The sequence below is a fragment of the Boleophthalmus pectinirostris genome, unplaced genomic scaffold (assembly GCF_026225935.1).
Source record: "Boleophthalmus pectinirostris isolate CB_2022bp ecotype Guang Dong unplaced genomic scaffold, ASM2622593v1 HiC_scaffold_21, whole genome shotgun sequence".
NCBI classification, from domain to species: domain Eukaryota; kingdom Metazoa; phylum Chordata; class Actinopteri; order Gobiiformes; family Gobiidae; genus Boleophthalmus; species Boleophthalmus pectinirostris.
The window spans coordinates 22,326,915-22,348,775 of record NW_026571175.1 but is presented as its reverse complement, the minus strand read 5'-3'; the positions used below and the strand labels follow the sequence as shown (position 1 = coordinate 22,348,775).

The following is a 21,861-nucleotide window of genomic DNA, read 5'->3' as shown; positions in this document are numbered from 1 at the left end:
AACAAACAAACAAAAAGAATCATATTTTCTTCAGGTCTATATAGTATTTGTCTTTATTTAGCCTATAGGCCTGTAATACATTTACATTATCATCCAATAAGTGCTTGTTTGATGGATGACTTATTGATCATTAGAAGGCATTTATACTATGTTCCATACAACTGGACAACAGCAATCTTATGTAATAGATAACCCTATGTCATGTCAATCACTATTTCATCTTTGCATTGTTTCTCCTGATTGACCTCTTGTGCCAAAATATATTTGTATTACTATATTAGTAGTACTGTATTTTATTTTGTTGCTCTTAGTTATAATAGTATTTTGTGACGTGTGAGCTACTGTGTCCAAATAATTTCCCTTGTTTGTCTAAGTCTAAGGATACAACATCCCAATAACACATTTGCAGTTTTGGTTGGTTAAAACAACATCAGGCCCAATTACTCTCTCCAACTAATTTGTAGCAGCACAAACCAGGCTTTAATTGTGTTTACTTTCAAAATGGAAGTGTTTCGGTGACTAACTAACTAATTATCTGTAATGTCTTATCTTTGTTTAATCGCCTCAGGCCCAAAGTAGCTATAGCAGAAACTAATCTATAATGAGAAAGAAAACAGAATACAGTATATCTGAGGTGATGTAGTCTTTTAAAATACCTTCGGACCTTTATTCAAATTAGAGAAACATTTTCTTTAAAGAACCCATATTACACTGTTTTCTGATCTCTCCTATAATGTTGTTTCTTCATCACAAACATACCTGGTGTTGTTTTTTGTTTCATTCACACATGTTTAGACTGAATTCTTCTCTCATACGGAAAACACTCGTGATATCTTGTGGTAATAACACAGGAAGTGCTCCACTGTGTTTTTAAACTCCATACACCTTCACCAGAATAATTTGGATAATTTAAGACCTGGAATTACCAAGATGAACTGAACTGAACAAAAGATAAGGTAGCTGTTGAATTGAAAACTACTTCGTCATGACATCATAAGGTGCAACAGAGTATTTTGATATAGGCAGGCTAATAATAAAGGTTTACTCTAACTTGCTTATGTGAATGAAACAAGACACGACTCCATGTTTTTGAGGAGGTAAGAGCATTAGAATATGGCTTAAATCTCAGAAAGTTCAATTTTGTATAATATACAGTAGACCCTTTACTGATTTTTGTGGAGCTTGCCGTGAATGTGAATTCCTTGTTTATTTGTAGGTGGGCTCTTAAATGTATGTTCACAGGTTCTCAGATGGTTATAGGCCTTTACTCTAGGATACTGTACAGCATAATAATAAATTAGCATACTGTTAATGAGTTTAACTGATCAATCTATTATCCATTAACACCCGTATAGTCCAATTGCATTCTAAGATATGTCTATTTTTACAAAGCCCACCAGCCACAGTTTCTTGACTCCTATAACTGAGGAGTGATGGGGGAGAGCTGCGCCTTTTGCGTCAGACATAAAGCAGAGAAAATGGCCCCCAATGTCTCATTCTCTCAGTGCACACATGCTCCACAAATGACCCGACAAAATGTGCACATCTCCACAAATACATGAGGAATAGAGGAGCTTTTGCCTCACAGCCAAATCACTGTGAGTTCAATTAAAAACCAGCCACATGCCGTGATTATGGAGCAGAATTAAGTGTTGAAAAGTGTGGATGAAGCAGGTACAACTACATTCAAGCAGAACATTTCCTATTTTTACAGAGGCCGCAGTCATTGCTGGCTCTGTCAGATCTGTTTGTTTGCTCATTACTCAGCTTCAGAGCGGGTCCCGCTGTAATGATCAGGGTGAGGAATGGAAATAGAACAGAGCACAATTGCACTTTTATCATCTTAAGAGAAGGCTGCTTTTTGTACCTGCAAATCATGTCTATATTTAGGGAGCCAGAGCCGCCTTAGGCGTTAATATGGCAGGAGTTATGAGAAACATCACAGCTCCACTTCTCCGTGTTCTGTCTATTTTTCCTCCTTTCTGACATTTAGCTTTGATTTAGTTTTATTTTTAAGAGTGTCTTACTCCATCAAACCGTACGCCCTTAAGTTATACCTCTCTCAGTACAAACATTTATGAAATAATAAGCAAAGAGAAATGTTTAATTTAATATAGTTTTGTTTTATTAGAAATAATCAACATTCACTTTGTGCTGTGAAAACTGTACATTACAGAGGTAACATACAAAACAAAGGGACAGGAAATACAAATGGCTTCAGACAAGTAACTCGAGGTATGGGCTGAGGGTCGGCTGGTTACATACTGAGTTACTGACAGGTTTAAAAAACACTGGACAGAGACATGAGGTCTGACTCATCCTGGAGCATAGTTAAGTTCATTCATTCAAATGGAGTTATTGAAGAACAGTTATCTACTGTCACAGAGGCTCCGTACATGGAGCCGTGTGCTAACAAATCTCTAGTGAATGAATTCTTTGAATTACTAAAACAGATTTGTTATACAATATTATCATAAAGCATCTATATGAGGAAGATGGTATAAAAGTTTGAAACATTAGTAAGAAAAACTGTCTAATATATCTTATAATATCGGTCTTGCTTGAGCATCAAGCACCCATCATATTGCACTATTCACACTGATGGCTAAAACACAAATGTGTTGAAGTCGAGAAGACCTGCTGCTGTGGAAGCTGCAGCAGAAGTCTCAGTCCAGAGTCCTGCAAGGCTGAGAAACAAAGGGGCGATGTCCAAATCGGACCCAAATCCTCAAGTACCACATGGAAGAGCCTGCATCTTGTGCCACTTAAACAAAGGCTAGACCTAACAATCCAGCCAGCATATCCCAGAGTGCACTGCTCTTCCTGTGTGAGAGTCTGTGTTCATCCTGGTGCTGGTGTTTTGGTAAAAGCAAAAACAAAACCAGGACATTCGGGTCATTCGCCAAACCATCACCGCGCAGTCGTTTGTCCCAATGCAGTCCATATGGGCCCACAACACATCACACAGTTCCACACTTAGAAAAATAATTTAAATTTGTGGTGGACAGTGGTGGATGAAAGAAAAGATTACACAACAGGTAATCAGAATATATAATTTTAACACTGACAATAATCATTGTAATAATAACAATGGAGTTTTGGCTCTACAGTCTCTCTGAGAGTCTCTGTTCAGACCAGTCCAGGTGAGAAGCGGGACAGACTAAATAAAAACTAAACGTGTGCCCTTCGTCCCAAATGCAGTCGGCCTCCCAAGCTGATGAGAAGTAGTCCCTTTTGCTCTCTTGCCCTGTAGTTTAATGGAAGGTAACTCTGAGGCTGAGAGATAAAAGCAGCCAGTGTTTGTGTGGTGGCCACCCCCCTCAAGAAGCAGGAAGGACGCACCACCACTTTGATATTCTTAAGTAATTTTTTTTCCAAAGCTGAGTTGAAGGAAAAAAGAAGCACAGATATGTCGACCACATCTTCTGACCACGGTGGGTTCAGGGAAACTCCGGGCGAAGAGTGAGATGGCGCCACAGCCCAGTCCTGGTCAATGGACACCACTCATCTCCACACTCTGACAGCACTCTGACAGGAGATGCTCCAAGTCCACAACAGTGAAGCTACATTTAACATCCCAGCACAAAAACGTCGCCAGCATTCACCATCCCTCTCTCCATCCTTACCCCCATCCTGCTCAGGTGGAGAGGTTTGAAGACACAGATTCTGGGACCTACTTTTTCTTTCCACCCTTTGGAATCCTTAAGCTAGGATCCCAAAATGGTAAAAGGTAGCCGAGGTGACACGAGGAAGCTTGCATTACTCCTCAGTTGTTCCCTCAGACTTCGGTTTGTAGGTCGATAATGTCCTGTCCGACCATTGGGATAGTGGTGCTGGTTTTTTCCCATTCGACCGAGTGCAGCTCCAGAGGCGAGGCGGCGAGAGGCTCCATGTCTTTCCGTACCCAAGCGGGAGGTGATTGGGGAATACCACGGACTCCTTCCCATGGCCTCTCCATTGAAGCTTGCTGTTTGTCCTAAAGAGAGAGACAAAAGGCACTTGAGTATTTCTGGTGTTTCTCATCAAAGCTAGTCTAGGTTTTTTAATCAAATATGAAATGGGTTCATTATATCCGTGGTAATAGTGTGATCATGAAAGCTTTTGGAAAATTATTCTAGCTTGAGGCATTTGTGTTGGGTCTATATTATACAGCTCTGAAAATAATGGACCACTTTATTGTACTATTATTACTGTCTTTTGTGAATTGTATAAGCAAAAAGCAATTATTATTGAATATAAAATATAAAAAATTGTCCATAGTTTAAAATTGAGTGGGAATTCTATGGGAATTTAAACTGCATTTGTTTATGATTCATATTTCTGTTTTGTTATGAACTTAAGTACTGATTTCAGACACATACAGTAAGCTGTATTGTTTGAATATTGTTTAAGTCTGTTAAATATTTGCTTTACAGAAAAGTGTTCACTTCAAAATGTTGCACCAACTCAAACCCAAATTATTATGAAACTGTACACTGGGCAACAGAAACTGTAATCGTATAGCAGTAGGCTCCTATATCTCCCATTGCCATGTGCCTATAAACAGTATTCTTATGTGTGAGGTTGTAATATAACACTCACGCTGTGGTTGGTTTTGTCACTTCCTCCAGAAGAGACACTCCATCTCACAGACTGTAAGAAGGAAGAAAATACACAGCCTTATTCAAATGACCTCCATGTATCCACAACCACACAATAAAATGCATTATGGTTGTTTACAGGCCATTTTAACCCATTACTAATATCTTCTTGCTAGATTTGCCTCTTGTATGCTTTTGTTCCAGTTGTAACCTCTTATGAATAATGGACAATGGATGCTAATTTTGGACATTGATGGATATTTACCTTGCTATCTGAAGCTGGTGACTCTCGGTCTTTCTCAGCGTGATGTAGCTTCCTGTTGAGGTCCTGAAACATGTTCTGGTGGCGCTTCTTGGTGTGCATTATTTTCTGCAAAAACAGTAGCGACTAATTAGAAAAAAATCCAAAGATTTAAGAGTTGCGAGTGAAATGACAAACTAATATTTACCTCGAAATCCAACTCAGCATAACGGGATTTCTGCCTCTGCAATGCATAAAGAAAGCACACTGCGTTTAGGTTTAATTTCGTAAAAACGCCACCAAACTTTATTAAATTTAAACAGGTTAAAATGATAGCTACCTCCAGAGAGCTCATTGATAGCGTGGAGATGGTCTCACTCTTGGACATCATGGAGTTCATAGATTCAAAAGTGTTCTCCAGGCTGCTGTGGGTGATGTGCGATTCGCTGGACATGTTGTGGATATTTTGAATTGGGGAGTCCCTTTCCGAATAGGACATGCTGACTTGATCCGGTGGAATACCCTGGATCCCGAAAGCGGCTTGTGGCTCTGCGAATGGCCCTCCCAGGTGCATAAGTCTAGCTTGGGGCATCTGCTCTACGGCGATGTTGTACTTGGTTGGATCATCTTTTGGTTTGCGTAGAGTTGACGTCGTATTGGGCATAAGAATGTACCCACTTCCATCAGACATGCTCCCCTCCGCTTGGACACGAGCTAAATCAGCATCAAGTTGTTGGAAAAGCTCTCCTTCGCACACGTAGACTGGCTTGCCGCATGTTGGGTCCACACCCCCAGCCACTAGCCCCTTTTCACGTTTGAGAGTGAGGGTGTGACTGGAGTATTCTGGGACAGCCTGCATGTGGCTCTTGCTTGGCTTGGAGGGCAGGGTGTGGAAGTTGGACCCCATGGGCAGGGGCATCTGGGATGGGCCCATTTTCTCCTCGGATGAGCTCTTCATACCTTCAAAGTCAGACAGGAAATGTTCTTTAATTTGACAAATCTATCCAATTTCTCAAGCACGACTCTTATGTTAATGCAAATGGAAAAATGGTTAAGGACAAATGAGAGAGTAGTCTTACCTTGTCTGCTTGAATCGCCGTCCTTTTCATTGTCAGACTGCTGATAACAAAATGAAAAAGAACTCTGATTAGCCCGAGCGTACCATGTACATATATTATATGTTAGAGGTAAAAATGCAAAAAAGCACTCAAGACATTAAAAAGGCAGAAAGCCAAGAAATTTACCATATGCTGTGAGTGGCTGTTGTGATGGGAGCTGCCAGAGTCTCCGTTACCATCGTCCTTGCGGTCCACTACTCTGCACTTTACAGCCTCTTGGACCTAATAGACAGCGGAGATAGCTTTTTAATCACAGGCCTTGTAACCTCCATAAAAGAAATAGCAAAAACAAACTATCCTGTCTCATTTTCTGCCTAATCTATCTTATTACTTACCTCACGGCGGAGAATGCAGTGCACCATGACAATGATAAAGCCCTCCAGGGAGTCGAAAACAGCAAATAATATTTGGAACAGGGCAGAGCGGCGGTCAGTGATAGCGAGGACTGCAGACATCCAAGTTAGAGCCAGAAGGGGCAGAACTACACAAGAGCTCCACAGAGAGGCCCTGTAGAAGAAAAAAATATACAGAATGATTAACTACTTTCATTACAACTGATTCTTCTATGTGATACTCAAAGTGCATTATCAATAAACGAGTAATAGTTGTGATAAGACTTCCAAGCAGATCAATAGGACCTACCCTGCTCTCTCCTTCAGCTTAACATCGGTGATGCCGTCCTTGGACACCAGCTTGTTGAAGACCAGAATACCAATGACCATGTTCACCTGTGTGCAAGAAGAAGTGATAAGGATTAGGTGAGGTAATAACTGGTAACACATTTATAAGATATAGAAAAATATATTCCACAGTGCTTTGGGCTTTATAGTGTACATACCAGGACGACAGCTGCTGCGGGGCCAACAAAGGAGTAAAGGAGTCCGCCTTCAAGAGATAGCCAGCAACTGCAAAAAAAATAAAGATATTTTAGTTATAAAAGTATTAAAAGCCTATTAGAAAAGTAGCCTATTTATTAAGAAGCAAGTACTTAATTAACACCTTAACCCCTAACCCCTGAATCAGTGTTGGGGAGTGTACTTGTATTGTAAATGTATTTAGTTGCAAAATACTGAATAACGGCAATAAAATACGTTTTGTAATGTATTCTGATACATGGTCCAATCAGACAAATATTGTGAATTCTTAGAATACTTTTATGTTGATTAATTAATTGTGTGATCAAGTACTGCAATGTATTCCTTTGATTTTAGGAAAGTAAGTATTCTGTATACCACCAAATGAAAAAGTAACAGTACCCAAAATGTGTATTCTTGGTACCTATTCAGTTACTTCTCAACACTGCCCTTAATATAGTGGTTACTAAGCCTGAGTCACTCTTAAAATATTTGTTTATAATGAATAAATTCTTTGTTCATGCTATTAAGTCTAACTAAAGTGTAATTATTACAAAGTTGTGGTGAATATTTAATTGAAAACTCACTAATTGACAGTGCCGTATCCCTTTGCCTTTGTGAAGCCAACAGACACAGCCACGACCAATGCAGGCAGTCCTGTGAGATAAAAAATAAACAAGAGTTCAGTTTGACAAGTACATTGATTCATTGGTGAGATTTTTTAAACAGAAATAGAAAAGTGAATATAAAAAGCTATCTGTGGGGATGTGTCTTACCCCAGCCAAGGCACAAGAAGCGTTTGCGGATAATACGGTTGCGCAGACGGCCAGTGACAGCCATGTACGACTGCCAAGCTTCTGTCAACACCCAACAGAAAGAAGACAGGAAGAAGAAATGGAGGAAGGCAGCTACCAGAGTGCACACCACCTGTAGGACACAAGGGAAGGAGATAGGAAATAGGAGAGATAAGTGTTAAGTGGTGAAGTTAAATAAAGGGAGAAGTCAGGGAGTTCTTTGAGATAGGACACGTTACCTTGTTGCGAGCCTGAGTTTGTCCAACCAGAATGAGGGCGTTTGAGCAGATGATGGAGAGGCAGAAGTTGATAAGGATAACAGATCTCTCAGAGCGAATATACCTGGGGAAAAAATGGAAAAAAGTTTAATAAATTGTTGATAAAACAGCTTGCTTTGGAGAGGCTAGAGCTGTACTTACTTCCATACGGACACATAGATGATGATGAGAAGTAGCAGGGTAAGAGAGGAGACCCCACAGCCAACAATGAGCGTTACAGAGGGTAGTAGTGACTTATCCATGATCTGCATAGATGAAAAAAAAGAATAAAATACCTGGTTAGAGCTAGTTTATAGATACAGAAGAAGCATTAAAATCATGACATTAGCCTCTAGGCATTCACACACACATATCCCTACTCTACCGGACAGTTTGCCCCCTTTAGGCCAGTGTTTGAATGGCACAACCAGGCCAACAACGGGGCAAGGTTACACCAAGGTGAACATGTCAAAAAAAGATGGAGAGGCAAACTAAACAAATTACTAGGATCACTGCGTTTGTCCACTGGAGCTTTTGAGTCAGCAAATGAGGCGTAGTAGTCGAGGAAAACTATCTGTATACATATATCTCTTAAGCAGCCATAGAATCATGTGGAGAGAGTGGGGATGGGTGGACATTTAATTCCCCAAGGGGGCTACCATGTGGGGTTAAACTGACCTATACTATACAGGCTTCTAATCATTGTCAGACATCGTGATCTAGTATTTCCCAGTGGCGTTCAGGCTCTTGGTTCAATTGGGTGTTAAGGGCTGGGCAATAAAGCAAAGAAATTACGATGTTGTGTAATGATTAACAGGGATGGTTTATGTTGCGTATAAATTAATAATGTTGCAAGCTTCATTAATTTTAAGATGAATTTGTATTGAGATTATAAATTATCTTTTTTTCTGTATGATAAATTATATTTGCAAGTACAGTGTAGTAATTTAATGTTGAAGATTCAGGCTTATTTAAGACATTTTCTTTTACTATGATAACACATTTTAAGAATTTATGTTTTTAAGGTATTTTTGAGCTATAAACCAGGACATATGTTTAATTGTTGCACTGTGGAACATTCCAGGCAAAGAAATAAAAGAAAGTAACGGGCTCTCCACCTTAGAAGTTACACAGTGTAATGAATAGGGCTTCTCTGAAATGTGTTACCAGAGATGCTGTATATTTTTCCTTATATTTCACAGCAGGAACAGGTGGACAATTATCACCATCTGTCTCCATGTTTTTAAACAGTATCTTATTAATCCTTGACCATCCAATCCTGGTTCAAGAAAATTCACTTTACTTTACCTATGGCTATATGAGTCCAATGTAATTTCCATCTCTGCATCTTCAGTAATGGCTTCTATAAGATTTGAAGGTAATCTAACACCTTTGATTAAGGCTGTCATCGCAGCGCATGGCTATGAGCTGAAATATGCATTGACAAATGGTGTGATTATGTTTAAAATTAGGGATTTTGAGGTGTTAAAGGCGAAAAAGGGAGGAAAAGGTGTGAAAATGTTCTCTACTGTAATAAATCTGGAGGTATCAAATTATCACTGTTAGAGGGGAAAGAATAAATGCGCCTTGGCCTTGGTTTGATTTATGAGCACCATAAATTGTTATATTGCAACTGCATGGGAGTAATTTCGTCTAATGTGCTCACCGTTGTTGATAATGGTTAAGAATTTTAATACTGTGGGTTATTGCGATTCCTCAAAATGAGCTCTCTTCACACAGGATTTTCTGATATGATAGAACAGCTGTGTAGGCAAGCCCATGGCAGCCAAAAGCTAATTTAGTGTGGCAAATTTGTTGGAAAGGAAAAAATTGTATCTCTCTCTTGGTTTTATCGCGTGTGCCTTTAAAGCAGATGGCGAAAGAAGCTGTAAGATGTCTCCTCTCTTCTGAGTTTAACCAAAAAACTCCAGCGAAAACACTATGTTCCCTTTCACTCTCTATCTGGGTTGATCATGATGTACCATTGGGGACAGTGAGAGGGGACTAGACAGCTAGTTTGTGACCCAAATACATAGCGCTCGTCTTCTTCCATCTTTATGCCCTTGACCTCAAATTTGTTATTTTTAAATCGAAAATCAGGCTAAGCTACTTGACTGGAGTGAAAAGAAGTCTGTTGCGGTAATTTTTCAGAGCTAAACTAAATGTGAGTGAGACTAATTGCTGGTCAAGGGCATCTGCTGTACTGACAAGCGGGTTGGTTCCCAGTGGGCCTTGAAATCACTATAAATCAAAGCTATTAAATGCTCTCTGTATCCTCCAACACAGACACCTATACTGTGTTAGAAATATGTTTTTCAAAACGTCCACATCAAAATGACTGGAAAATAGAGCGGGGTAACTATCAGAGCATGACCAGACAATTGAGTTTCATTAGTCCATCTCCAGACTTGTGAGCAAACATGGAGATAGGACATAGGAGCAAGGAGACAAGGAAAGGAGGAGAGGAGCAGAGAAGGGGGAGCATGGCTGATCTAACAGAGAATTCAAACAGATATTGGCACACACAGAGAGTATGATGTGCGCAGATGTTTTTTGTACTATAGGAGCGTGCATTGACTAGGAAAAAGGGACAGGAATAATGGCTATGTAAATAAGATTACAGTCCCTGCAGTGGATAGATAACTGCATTTGGTTGGTATTAAACATCTGTTGATTTTATCAGCTAAAATAATAAAAAAGGAAGAAAGCAAAGTACGCCATTTTCTTTTATCCTAGGGGCTATTTGGACACAGATACGCAGCCTATGGTCCGCATACTGCCCCTGATTGTTGCCCGCGAGCATCTCACTTATCAAAGAGGCACAGGCCGAGCTCGCGCTGCAGAAGCCGTTACCAAGGCAACAGGAGAGCCAGCAGCATCTTATCGAGAGAAACAGTCTACAGGGGGAAATTACATTGTCTTGTCCGCAATGCATAAAAAATTATTTGAATATAAACTATTTGCCGCAATAACAGTGGTATAAGGCATGCGTAATGGTGCATGCGTAATTTGGATAAACAATTGTCAAGTTTTCAGTTATGCAAATGCGTTTCGATAAGCGTTTTGGTAATTAAAATATATTCATATGCTAGTAATCGAATCGTTTTGCGTTGAGGATTGCGGTGCAAGATCGGATTTATTGTATTTTGTTCGTAATTATCGCTTACAGTCACATTACAACCTAATCGATAAAAAGCGCGATATGTTAAATGAGCGACACCTGCAAGAGACAAAGCAATAGGAGGAAAAACAACACTAGCATGTACCCACTGCATTCACACACACGGTAACAGCAGCACACAAGACGTATCACAGTGTACGTGGGCAGAAAGCATAAGAAAGGTGCGGAAATCTTACCGAATCGAAGTTGACGCGAGCTAAAATGGCGAAGGTGGAGAGGCTGTCACACACGCATTTGGTTCTGAATGAATGGACGGGCACCGCTCTGCAGCTTCGAGCAGACCAAGACCCGAGCAGAGAGGAACTGCACAGGGGAAGAAGGAGAGCGGGAGAGGAGGAGAGGAGAGGCAGGGAGACAGACAGCGGGTTAGAGCGCGAGAGATAAGCGAGCGCGTGTTCACATCTCACACAGCGCTGTAGTGTGAACGGCTCTATTGATTTCCTTTCATTTTAGTGATGAAAAAACATGGCTTGACAAGATGGTCACTTGTTTGCCCCCACCTGCTTACACAACACTAAATCACCTCAAATGAGTTAAATTGAAATACATTCTCATGAAAAGATGTCTTGATAGCTTCATAGATAATCAATGTTTTATCATCTGTGGTTATTTGGTCATTTTCCATTCTTGAATCCAGTAATCAGTTATCAAATCCTATTTCTGCCACTAGACATGATATCATTGGCAACAGAAGTCCAGGGTAGCAGTCATAAAGGGGCAAATTGTTTCATCTTGTGTGCCAATTCCCAAACGCATATCTTTTTTGGATGACATTTGACATTACAAAAGAACACAAGAGACACAAGTGTGACTGCAATAGGCGATTTGGCATTGTGTGCAAGCAGCAATAGCAGCAGATGTCCAAGAACCAAAGAGCACTGTGGCTAAAATAAGGACTAAATATGAAGCTGGTCAGTCAAACTCCCTCCCTACTACCACATGCTACTGGATTTGTCATCTTTGTTACATCATCTGAGTTGATTAGGTCAAGTTACTTTGCAAATTTTCTCCTAATCAACTTCGTCTTTGAAACTTGAGAAATTATATTGTACCCAGATGACCTGTATTGCTTCATCATGGTCCATATCCGGTGATTAATCTAATTTCCTCCCCGAAAATGATCTAATTTACTTCCATCTGAAATTGTTAATTATGTTTCGTCATTGCTCTTCCAGTTGACTTAATATTCACTTTGGTTTGTGGTTCAAAAAAGGTGGTTGCTTTTCTTTTCTTATCTGTTTTGTATCTGTTCCTACTCAGATCTATGTAAATGCAAATTGTCCAGACATTATGTACTAGGGCAGGCCTTCATTTGCTACTGTACTTATATATAGTTGCTCCAAATCAATGTAAAATCCCCTTTATACTAGTTCTATTAATCTTCATGGCATTAAGATTGAATGCCATAAAGCTGGGTTGTTAGTAGTGTGATTTTTTTGTAAAGTTGAATGTACTTGTTAAGATGGAAGGAGGTGCCATTCAACCTTGTTTTGAAGAAGATTCAAATTGTCATATTTTTAATGTAAATGTCAGGTCTAAAAGGCGTTGGACAGCTGATTGAGGCTTCTGGGTCAACGTGTTTTGGCATTTCTATCCTAGTTGCCTGAATGACTGGCATGCTGCAAACTGAAGAACTGCTGGTACATAAATGGGCCACTTATAAGCTCATGTTTGGGTATGATAACACAAAAGACATCAGTAACAGTAAAATGAGGCTGCGCAATGTATATGCATTTTAATTGAGTTCGGTATCACAAAGCTTGATATCTCCTCTAAGACTGTATTTCAAACAAGGCATTTTATAATTATGCCCTATTTGACACCATTCTCTTGCTATTTTTGCTGCTTATTTTGAATGTATTATTACCATTTATACTTTTGCTCTTTTTTATAATAATATATTGTGATGTGTGAGCTACTGTGTCATAATAATTTCCCTTGTAGATCTATAAAGTTTGTCTAAGTCTATTTGTGGATTTTGATCAAATTGAAGTCTTCTCGTTATATTTAACTGATCTTACTCAATTAAAATGGGTATTTAAATGCAAATTATAAATGGCAGCCATATGTATATATAAAATAACCTTAAACAACACTTACGTCTCACTTTCGTCCCAAGACAGGCACGTCTCATTCATAGTATCCTATAGGAAAGATAACAGGAAGGTTAGGTGGGAAAATGCGTAGGTTGGGACATTTTGAACCCTATAAGTGCAAGACCTAACAGCTGTCACCCATTAACCACACGCTCAACACGTTCTGCACCTAACTCCCCCATAACGCATGCTAAAAATGAAATGAATTTTTACAGGGAGCTAATTAATGCCAGCTCTTTTGGTGTGTGATCCCCCACCTCACACACACAATTTTAAAGTCACTGTTAAATGTCAAAGAAATGTCAAGATAGCTCAGGCAGTGCAGAGTAAACAAGAAGAGGAGGGAGGGGGCTTGTATGATTTGGATATTAATATTAAAAGGTGTATTGGGATTCATTGTTGCACTTACATTGTGGAGATGTGGGAACTCGATTTCAACAGGAGATGAGAGCAGATTGGGAGTAGGGCTGACGATTACAGTGACAACTTTGGAGTTAAACAAGCTGGCGTTGCTGCAAAAAAAAAAGAGAGATTACAGTGTTAGTGCAAAAAACTAGGAAACAGATATGCTCATGGATTTGTTGCATAGCTGCGGTATTTGCTGGTGTCAAGCAAAAGGTGATATAAAATGAAATGAAGTGCGCCATCTGGTGTTAGAATGAAGGAATAGCAGCTTTGAGCAAATGGAAAAGATTGCACTACCTCTGAAAGGACAAGATCGATGCAAGGTTTTTGTAGAGGACGATGCCAGTCACAAACGCATCATTGCCATCTAGAAAGAAAAATTACATCAGTTATTACAAGCAAATTTTAGAATGTTTTTTACTTTGAATTTGCTCATTAATCAATATTATTCTTACCGGCTTGCTCAAGGGACAATGCATCGCGGCTAACTGTGATCTTCTCCTCAGAGCTCCTCACCCAGTCCAACATGCCCCTCCACCCTTTTACTGGGAAAGTGAAGTTGGAGTTTGTGCTGGTGGGGCGCTTGTGGATGCTCATCACTGCAAAATATAAAATGTGGAAAAATGTCACAAATACTTAGATTGAATGTGGGAAGTTGGGTGAGCAAGTGGACTTTTTGACAGGTTTTCGGACACATTTTTGCCACCTGCGTCATTCAACTGACCAGAATAGTTTTTTTCTTGCAACTAAATCAGTGAGAACAGCACCACAAGTGAGTCAGAGTGTCAAAATTACAGTTTCTACGGTATGTGACAGCTTAATAAGTCTGTGCAAAGGGCATCTATGTGCTATGCCAAACACACTCCAAGCAGATGCCGATCATTTGGAGCAGGGCAGAGGGAACTTGTCCTGTCATTGCTGTATAACTGATGGACTGTGCTGGGCTCATAAGGACACCCATTCGCAAGTAAAATGGAGATTGATGCTCTCTCCTCCCTCGGATGAAGGAGCAGGGGCGGGCAGCTGGAGGACTCACCTAAATTTTCTGTGACTTCGTAAATGTCCTGGAAGCCGCTCATTTGCATACCAATCATGTTCACAAAGTCTTCGACCAGGCGGAGGAAGTCTTTGATGCTGGCCCCCATCTGTGTAACAAATGACATACAAAATACATCAGTGTTTTATGATTTCAACATGTGCATTAGCTGGGTTGCTTTTTTTTTTTTTTTTTTTTTTTTTACAATCTGTCCTACATTCACTGCGACAAGTTGTGAAAAGAAAAGAAAGGAAAAGAAAAACCTTGCTTGATAGAAAACTACTTCTGCTGCTATGCAACTGCACAACTTCCTTATGACCATAAATGGACAGGCTGATTCATACTAGCTTTTTTTTTTTTTGTATTAGTTCCTCTCACTCGCGCACAGTGAAAGGGAGGGCTGTCTCGCTTGCGTGTGTTCTGACGCAGAGATGCAGCGATGTGGGCGTGAAGGTGTGTACTCGGACGCCATGCGCTGTCTCCGGACCCTTTCTCTAGTGCCCCTGACATGTACGATGGAGCACAGACTCACAGATTACACAGTGGGTGGACTGTTTTGGGTCTGATTCAATCACTCATGTGTAACCTTGAAGTGCTTTTTTACTTTGTTGCAATAGATGTAGTACTTCAACCTTTATACAAATTTGAATAAACGTGGGTATACTCTGTGTCTGTTGACGTGTACTTACGTTCGCATTGTACTTGCTGACTAAATGAGTAAATAATACTTTAACCTGGAAATGTACCTGTTTGGTAACTGAGCAACAGGTGGCTAGTTTTGTCTTTGTTGCAGTAGGCATACTTGTTTTTTATTGTATCTTGCATATTCATTATGCCTTAATTGATAACATGTTTGTACATGTGTCTCCAAATATCTTGCTTAAGAAATATATAATAATAGAAATTCACAAAAAGCTTGTAGCAGTAAAAGTTATTTGCCGTATCCTTTTGCATACAACACTCTGCATTCTCATTATTTGCTAGTTTGTTTGAAATGTAAGATGAGTAAAGATTTAAATTTCACTAATAATCCTCTATCTAGTATTAATAAAATGTCAACTGGATACTTCCAAAGATGAAATTATCCCCTCAAAGTTTCACACCCTCTGTACTCCCTCCTGTGGTTGTCACCTCTCACTCACCCATCTCAAGTACATGATATTTTTTCCTTCACATTCACACAGACGCCCTCTTATCACGTACCAGTTGTGACTCTTCCCATTTGTCACGGTGCTCCTCCTTCAGTAAGTTGCTGATGGTCTGGACAAAGTTCTGCCAATCATTAAAAATACATTTGTAAGTAAAAAATGAGATTTGTAATTATGACTATTTTCGTTCGATGATTTTAAGTTTGTTTATACCTCTACGTCTGCGTTGCTCAGCCTCAATCGGGTTGCTTTGTACACTTCCGTGGTATTTTTAAGGATTTCCATAACAGCCAACAGGTCCCCACTGTATTTGGCTCCTTCGTCCGAGGAAAATCTAAGGCGTGAAATCACCTCAGCTATTCCATCTACGCTCTGGCCCATCTGCGCTTTGGCGTTGTAATCCCTGGACTGTAACGATACAAGTTCAATTTTAATGTTAGTGTTTTAAAGGTGCATTGTGTAACTTGTATGCTTTTCTCTATGGAGATGCTTTTTCTGCAGTGTTCCACAGTATGGTTTAAACCTTTCTATCATAATGCACACCAAACCAAACCAAGTTACAGGTTAGATGTGTGGAGAGGCAACCCCAGTATGTCAGTTTTTCTAGGTATTTTTGAGATATAAAACCGCCTGTAATTGAATAAATGTAAAGTAGATCTTTTTAATGTCATACTGTGGAACATTTCAGGCAGAGCAATGACATATCCCTAAAAACAAACAGACCTTCAACCAAAAAGTTACATAGTGCACTACATAATCAACCGTAAATGGACAAATAATTGTTCATGTTTTTGCTACTCACCAGGGACTGAATGTTCTCATAATTCTTGGAAATGCACTTGATGTGAGTTGGATTCTCCCAGAAGGCAAGACCGACAGCGTCCAGGGTGCACCGGCGCAGAATGAGACCTGAAAAAAACAACAAACATCAACATAATGAGCTACAATCTACCAATTTACAAGTCAAATTTGTAAGCTGTTTTGCATGTATTTACCAGACGCATCAGAAGGGCAAGGAATAGCAGCCATATCACCAGCAGGGGTCTTCTTCCACACAATATCGCCTGTGTTTTGCTCAGGGCAGATCTCATGGGGCTCTGTAACAACAAATACACAAATTAGTACATGAAGTGTGTATTATCATCAGTTGTTGTGCTTTGTATAATCAGGATTCACACTAACCAGGGCATCTCTTCTCATTGCACCTCTTCTGTTCACGGTTGTCTCCATTGCAAGGCTCTCCACCAAAGAAGGGACCCTCACAAATTCGCTGTCTCTGCTGTACGCCTCCACCACAAGTCTTACTGCAGCTGCCCCAGGTGGTCCATGCATGCCAGCGTCCATCAACTGAAATTACACAAAATATATTAACTTACCCAACACCTTTTTTACTGTTTGAATATGTTTTAATTTGGACTAGGATAGTATCTTTACCAGGGCATTCTTTAAGGAAGCAGTTGTCAGTTTCTTTCCAGCTGCCATGGCACTCGGAGCCCCCATAGGAAGGCCCATTGCACTCTCTTGTCCTTTGTCTGGTCCCATTTGAGCAAGTGGCAGAGCAGGTACTCCAGGCGGTCCACTCATTCCAGTGTCCGTCCACTAGGGGGAGCCAAAGCAACACCAAAATGAGTTAGGACAAGTTATAGCCACAAGATGCAGACTTCAAAGGCAGTCTTACTGATGAGAGAAATATTTAATATGCCCTAAGTTTTCCCTCTTGAATTTAATCCATGAAGATTTAAATATTTAGGAGGTTGATAGTTAGACTTGTAGTTCTGCTTTTTGACCTTTTCTGTTCTCAATTAATGAGCCTTTTCTTGTGAAATTTCACCTCAGGATTTTTTCTAAATCACATTATAACAATGGGTGAAAGACGGTAAGCCCGTATTCTGAAAATAAAAGTTATAACAAGCCTGAAAGTAATGTTCTTTCTAAGGATGAGATCTGTGAAATTGAAGTTTGAAAAATCCATTTAGCACAAAGGTGGGAGGCAAATAACTGATATACCGAATGACCATGAACACTGTGAGTCACCACTGTGGATAATAAAGCCACTGACTAATGCTCTTTATTCTCTGGGTGAGTCAGATTCTACTGCTGTTACTTGCTCTCTCCTATATCTATAATGTCTTTGAACTAGATCATAATTACTACTCTGAACTTCCGGGACAACAAAATAACACAATAACCTTTGCATTCTGTATATGTACCTGGGCATACGGCAATATTGCAGAATTTGGTTTGTCTGGTTGGGCCCCTGCACGGCTCTCCTCCGTTCTCAGGCTGTTTGCATGTGCGCACACGGTCACGGTACCCACGGCCACAGGTAGATGAACACAAACTCCAAGGGGCCCACTCATCCCAGGCACCGTCCACTAGAAATGCAACAGACAAATGCAGTTCAGAAAGTGTCCACTGGATGGGGTAGTAGCTATATGAAATTTATCAACGTTAACTGTGCACAAATAATTTCAGAATTATACTAGGAGAACAAGACCTGCACTGTTTTTAATACAACCTCTTGTACATAGCTGAGATATATTTTTTTTTATTACTTATTTCTGTTTTATTTTTACTTGTTTATATTCAGTTATATAATTATGCTTTATTTGACACCAGTGTCTTCTCCAGAATAATAAAGTTTGTCTAAGTAAGTCTAAGTCAGAATAACTGGCTTTTGCATATGCTTTTTTGATAAATTTGGTATTAAGTCTGTAGAAACTATGGATCATGTACTTTTTGAGTTTTGTAATCTCACCGGGGCAGACAGCAGTGTTGTTGCATGGGCGGGTCTCTTTGAGGGGTCCAATACACTGGGTATTGAAAGAGGAAGTGGCACAGACACGCGTACGACTCTGCCAGCCCTCTCCACAGGTCTGTGAGCAGGCACTCCAGGGAGTCCAGGCATCAGCTTGAGAATCTGTTGACATAAATAAAAAACATGTTAAAATCTCCAGATCACAAGTGAAGTGTGAGGAGTAGTTAGTTAGTTAGTTAGAGTTGCATCTCTAAGTTTATTCTGCTGATTTTGTCTTTACCTATTGGGTTTGCAACAAGTCCCTGAACATCATCTCTTCTCGCACCAACGATAGCTCTCAGTCCTGAGCTCTTGCTTCGCTCTTTGCCTGCAGAGAAAAAAATTGTAACATTATAAGATTATTCTCATGCACCTGGGGAGAGCTTCAAAATTACGCTAAAATGACAGGTGAGCTTACCAATGCAGGGTTGGGGGTTGCAGGATCGTCCCTCCTCCACGGTCCCTTCGCATGCGGCTTCATTTGGCTGACAGGAACGGCTACGCACCTGCACTCCACCGCCGCACTCCTGGCTGCACACGGACCAGCGCCCCCAAGTGGCCCAACCCTCTGCACGACACAAAAAAATTAAGAAGAAAAAAGTTAGACATGCCCAAAAATCAATGCATATAAATGCTCTCCAAGTTGACCTATATAGAATGTGTAGTACTTTCAGGCACTTTGCAGCAGGTTAGCTTTGACTGCATTGTGTAACGGGTGACAGGTGCGTTTCCATGGCTACCTCTTGCACCGTGCTTCGATTTCCATTGCCAGCTGACTGTGAAGTCTTTGTGCTCTTTAGTCGGCACACACACATGCCTCTCTCTCTCTTCTTAAATTGAGCAGGCAGACCCTCTTTGCCCAGCTCAGACCTGACAAAATGGATGCCTGGCAAATGAGAATGTGCCTGTGGGCAGCTTTACCACTTAAGCCTCAAGGTGCACTGCGAGATTGCTTTAATACCTTAAATTTGGTTCGTCTTAGTTTTTGTGAACAGCATGCACAGCCTATTCCGCTTGGATTTTTGGCTTTGTAAGCATGGCGCATTAACCCCCAAGACATGTGCAGGGACAAATTGAGGTTTCCTTTATCTAAACAAGACCCTTTCTGTATGTCTATTCTAGCAGTTTTTACACAAAAGAGCAGAGCAAACAATTCAGAACTTGTGTGCTGCTTGCTAAACATAAAAAAAAGTTACTTACTGATAATCTCAGCATCACGCCCATTGTCTTTGGGAGCAGGTAGGCACTTCTCAACCAGGACCCCTCCTCTGTAGCAGCTTCCGGGCTTCCTCTTGGGGGTCTCCCAGCATTGGCAAGGGGTGTTCATGATGCCACAGGGGTAGTCATGGGTGCTGCTGTTAAGACACTTCTCTAACCACTGGCACAGCATCTGGCACGCAGGCATGCTTGGGTTCCTCTTTCCAACCACCAGGAATTCGGCTTTGAACTCGCTCACATCCTCCACAACTTCCAGGGCGTTGGTTGGTGCCACTTTGCGCATTTGGAGGAACTGCTTGCTGGCTTCAAGGTAGGTGACAGTGGTAGAAGCGTCGCACAGCCTGACGACCTCATCAAAGCTCTCCATGCCCAGGTAGGTACGGGAGGTCTCAATGAAGGAATCAAACTGAAAGGTGCGGATTTGGCGGGGGACGCAGGTGACTGTTGGTTTGGTGATCTTCATGTAGACGTTGTAGCGGCGAGGGTCTGGGTTCTGCAGGGTCCAGGAGCAGGGAGCCGTGGGGAGAGTCGTGGTGGAGGAGAAAACCCCAAAGAACCTGCTCTGTTCCAGTGTAGCACAGGTGGGAGAGGCAGGGCCAGAGGGAGTGCAAGAGGTCGAACCGAAGAGAACCAGGGCGAGGGCCAGAGAGAGGCCGAAAACAGCTGACCGCTCCATTGGGTCGGCTTTGAGAGATGCTTTCAAACTTCGTAAAAGCAGGTTTAACTTCTTTGTTGCAAGTTACTGCACTCCTTTGAGATCTTTTGACTCTTCACAAGCTCTCTTCAGATGCCAATTGTTTAAATTAGACACACTGTCATCTTTGAGCTGCAGAGAAACAGGAACAAACAGAAGAGAAGATGATTCATGTGAGACAAATGTTCAGTGACAAGGCTCCACATATCTCTGTGTTATTAATTTGGTGCATTTTAATTGGCTCTATTGTGTGAAGGTTTTATGCATATGGGATTTGCATGTGATCAGTATCAGAGCGTTCGGGGTGGGCTCACTGATCTAAAATGCCCAGTCTTAGGGACATAATTGCACTCACTCTGCAATTACAGTCCTTCACAGTAGGCTGGTATCTCAGCGCTCTGCTCTTTCCTCCCACACGCGGCACTGAAACACGTTCATGTGCGTCAATCTGACGTCCGTGCCACCATCGCCATGGGCAACCACAGACGCCTGTTATTTCTGCTATTTGTAAAAAGCACCCACTCCCAAATAAACTTTAAGTGTTATTGCACATCCTGCTGTGGTGATGGACGAGTGCTATGACAAGAGTCTGCAGTGCATTCCACTGTGCTTCGGGCAGAGGACTCTGCAGAACCTGCATGCATTTTGCCTGTGAGCCTGTATTATCCTATTTGCACAATGGACTTATGCATTGTTCATAAAACCCTCCCTAATTCACCACCTTACAAGCTCTACCGTGCAAAAGTGCATACGAATAGGAAGGTTTTTTTTAAAAAAGCTATTATTTGGTGTGGTCTTGTCACACATTTGCTTCATCTGCAACAGAGAAACCAAGGACACCGGAGCAGTGTGTACCGGAAGGAGCAGGAGAGACAGGGGCAGTGCGGGTCTGCTGAGCTCTGCCTATAGAGAGACTCACAGTTGGTGAAGCACCTGCACATTTCAGGCAGAGAATTCATAATTACCACATCTCTTTCACATGCCCCCTCCCTGCCCTGTTGTCTGTCTCTCTGCCCCTCCCATCCTGAGAGCCACCGCTCAGACCCTCGCTCCCCCTCCCCTCTACGACCGGAAGCTCCATGAATGGGCATTTGATGAGGCACACAAGTGAACTGAGTCCAGCTGTTGTTAAGTCTACTTTTCTCTCTCCACTCTTCTCCCTCACTCTGTGACCTTCACCTCCTCATTCTCTCCTATTTGTTCACACCGTCATCAACTGATTTTGTCCTCAAATTCAAAGACCAGCCGGTTCGTTGTTATGGAGACAGGCTTATTTTTGCTAGTGTGAAAAACAGTTTGTATCTGCAAAATAACTATTGGCGTCATGCTCCCTGTTTATGCTGGTGTATGCAAGCCCAGTGTGCCCTGGTACAAATAAAGCAATGACAACTATCTATTCTGTTATAAGTAATGAAAGGTAAGATATCAATCACAAGATAAGA

General features: G+C 41.1%; 1 protein-coding gene across 1 annotated transcript; it reads right to left on the bottom strand.

Annotated features, from left to right (window-relative positions):
- Positions 1-3,778: 3,778 nt before the first annotated feature.
- On the bottom strand, positions 3,779-20,401 carry LOC110167438 (adhesion G protein-coupled receptor B1-like). The gene is made up of 31 exons (XM_055157078.1): positions 19,708-20,401; positions 18,926-19,075; positions 18,749-18,835; positions 18,469-18,630; positions 17,921-18,085; positions 17,145-17,309; positions 16,893-17,057; positions 16,706-16,807; positions 16,513-16,619; positions 15,924-16,118; positions 15,766-15,834; positions 14,563-14,671; positions 13,982-14,125; positions 13,824-13,893; positions 13,531-13,633; positions 13,126-13,169; positions 11,202-11,328; positions 8,007-8,110; positions 7,827-7,929; positions 7,570-7,720; positions 7,381-7,450; positions 6,778-6,844; positions 6,582-6,667; positions 6,275-6,446; positions 6,066-6,161; positions 5,901-5,940; positions 5,162-5,781; positions 5,030-5,065; positions 4,846-4,950; positions 4,582-4,632; positions 3,779-3,976 (listed from the first exon to the last, which is right to left on the bottom strand). The coding sequence occupies exons 1-31, from the start codon at positions 20,399-20,401 to the stop codon at positions 3,779-3,781; spliced, it is 4,557 nt and encodes a 1,518-aa protein (XP_055013053.1).
- Positions 20,402-21,861: the final 1,460 nt, after the last annotated feature.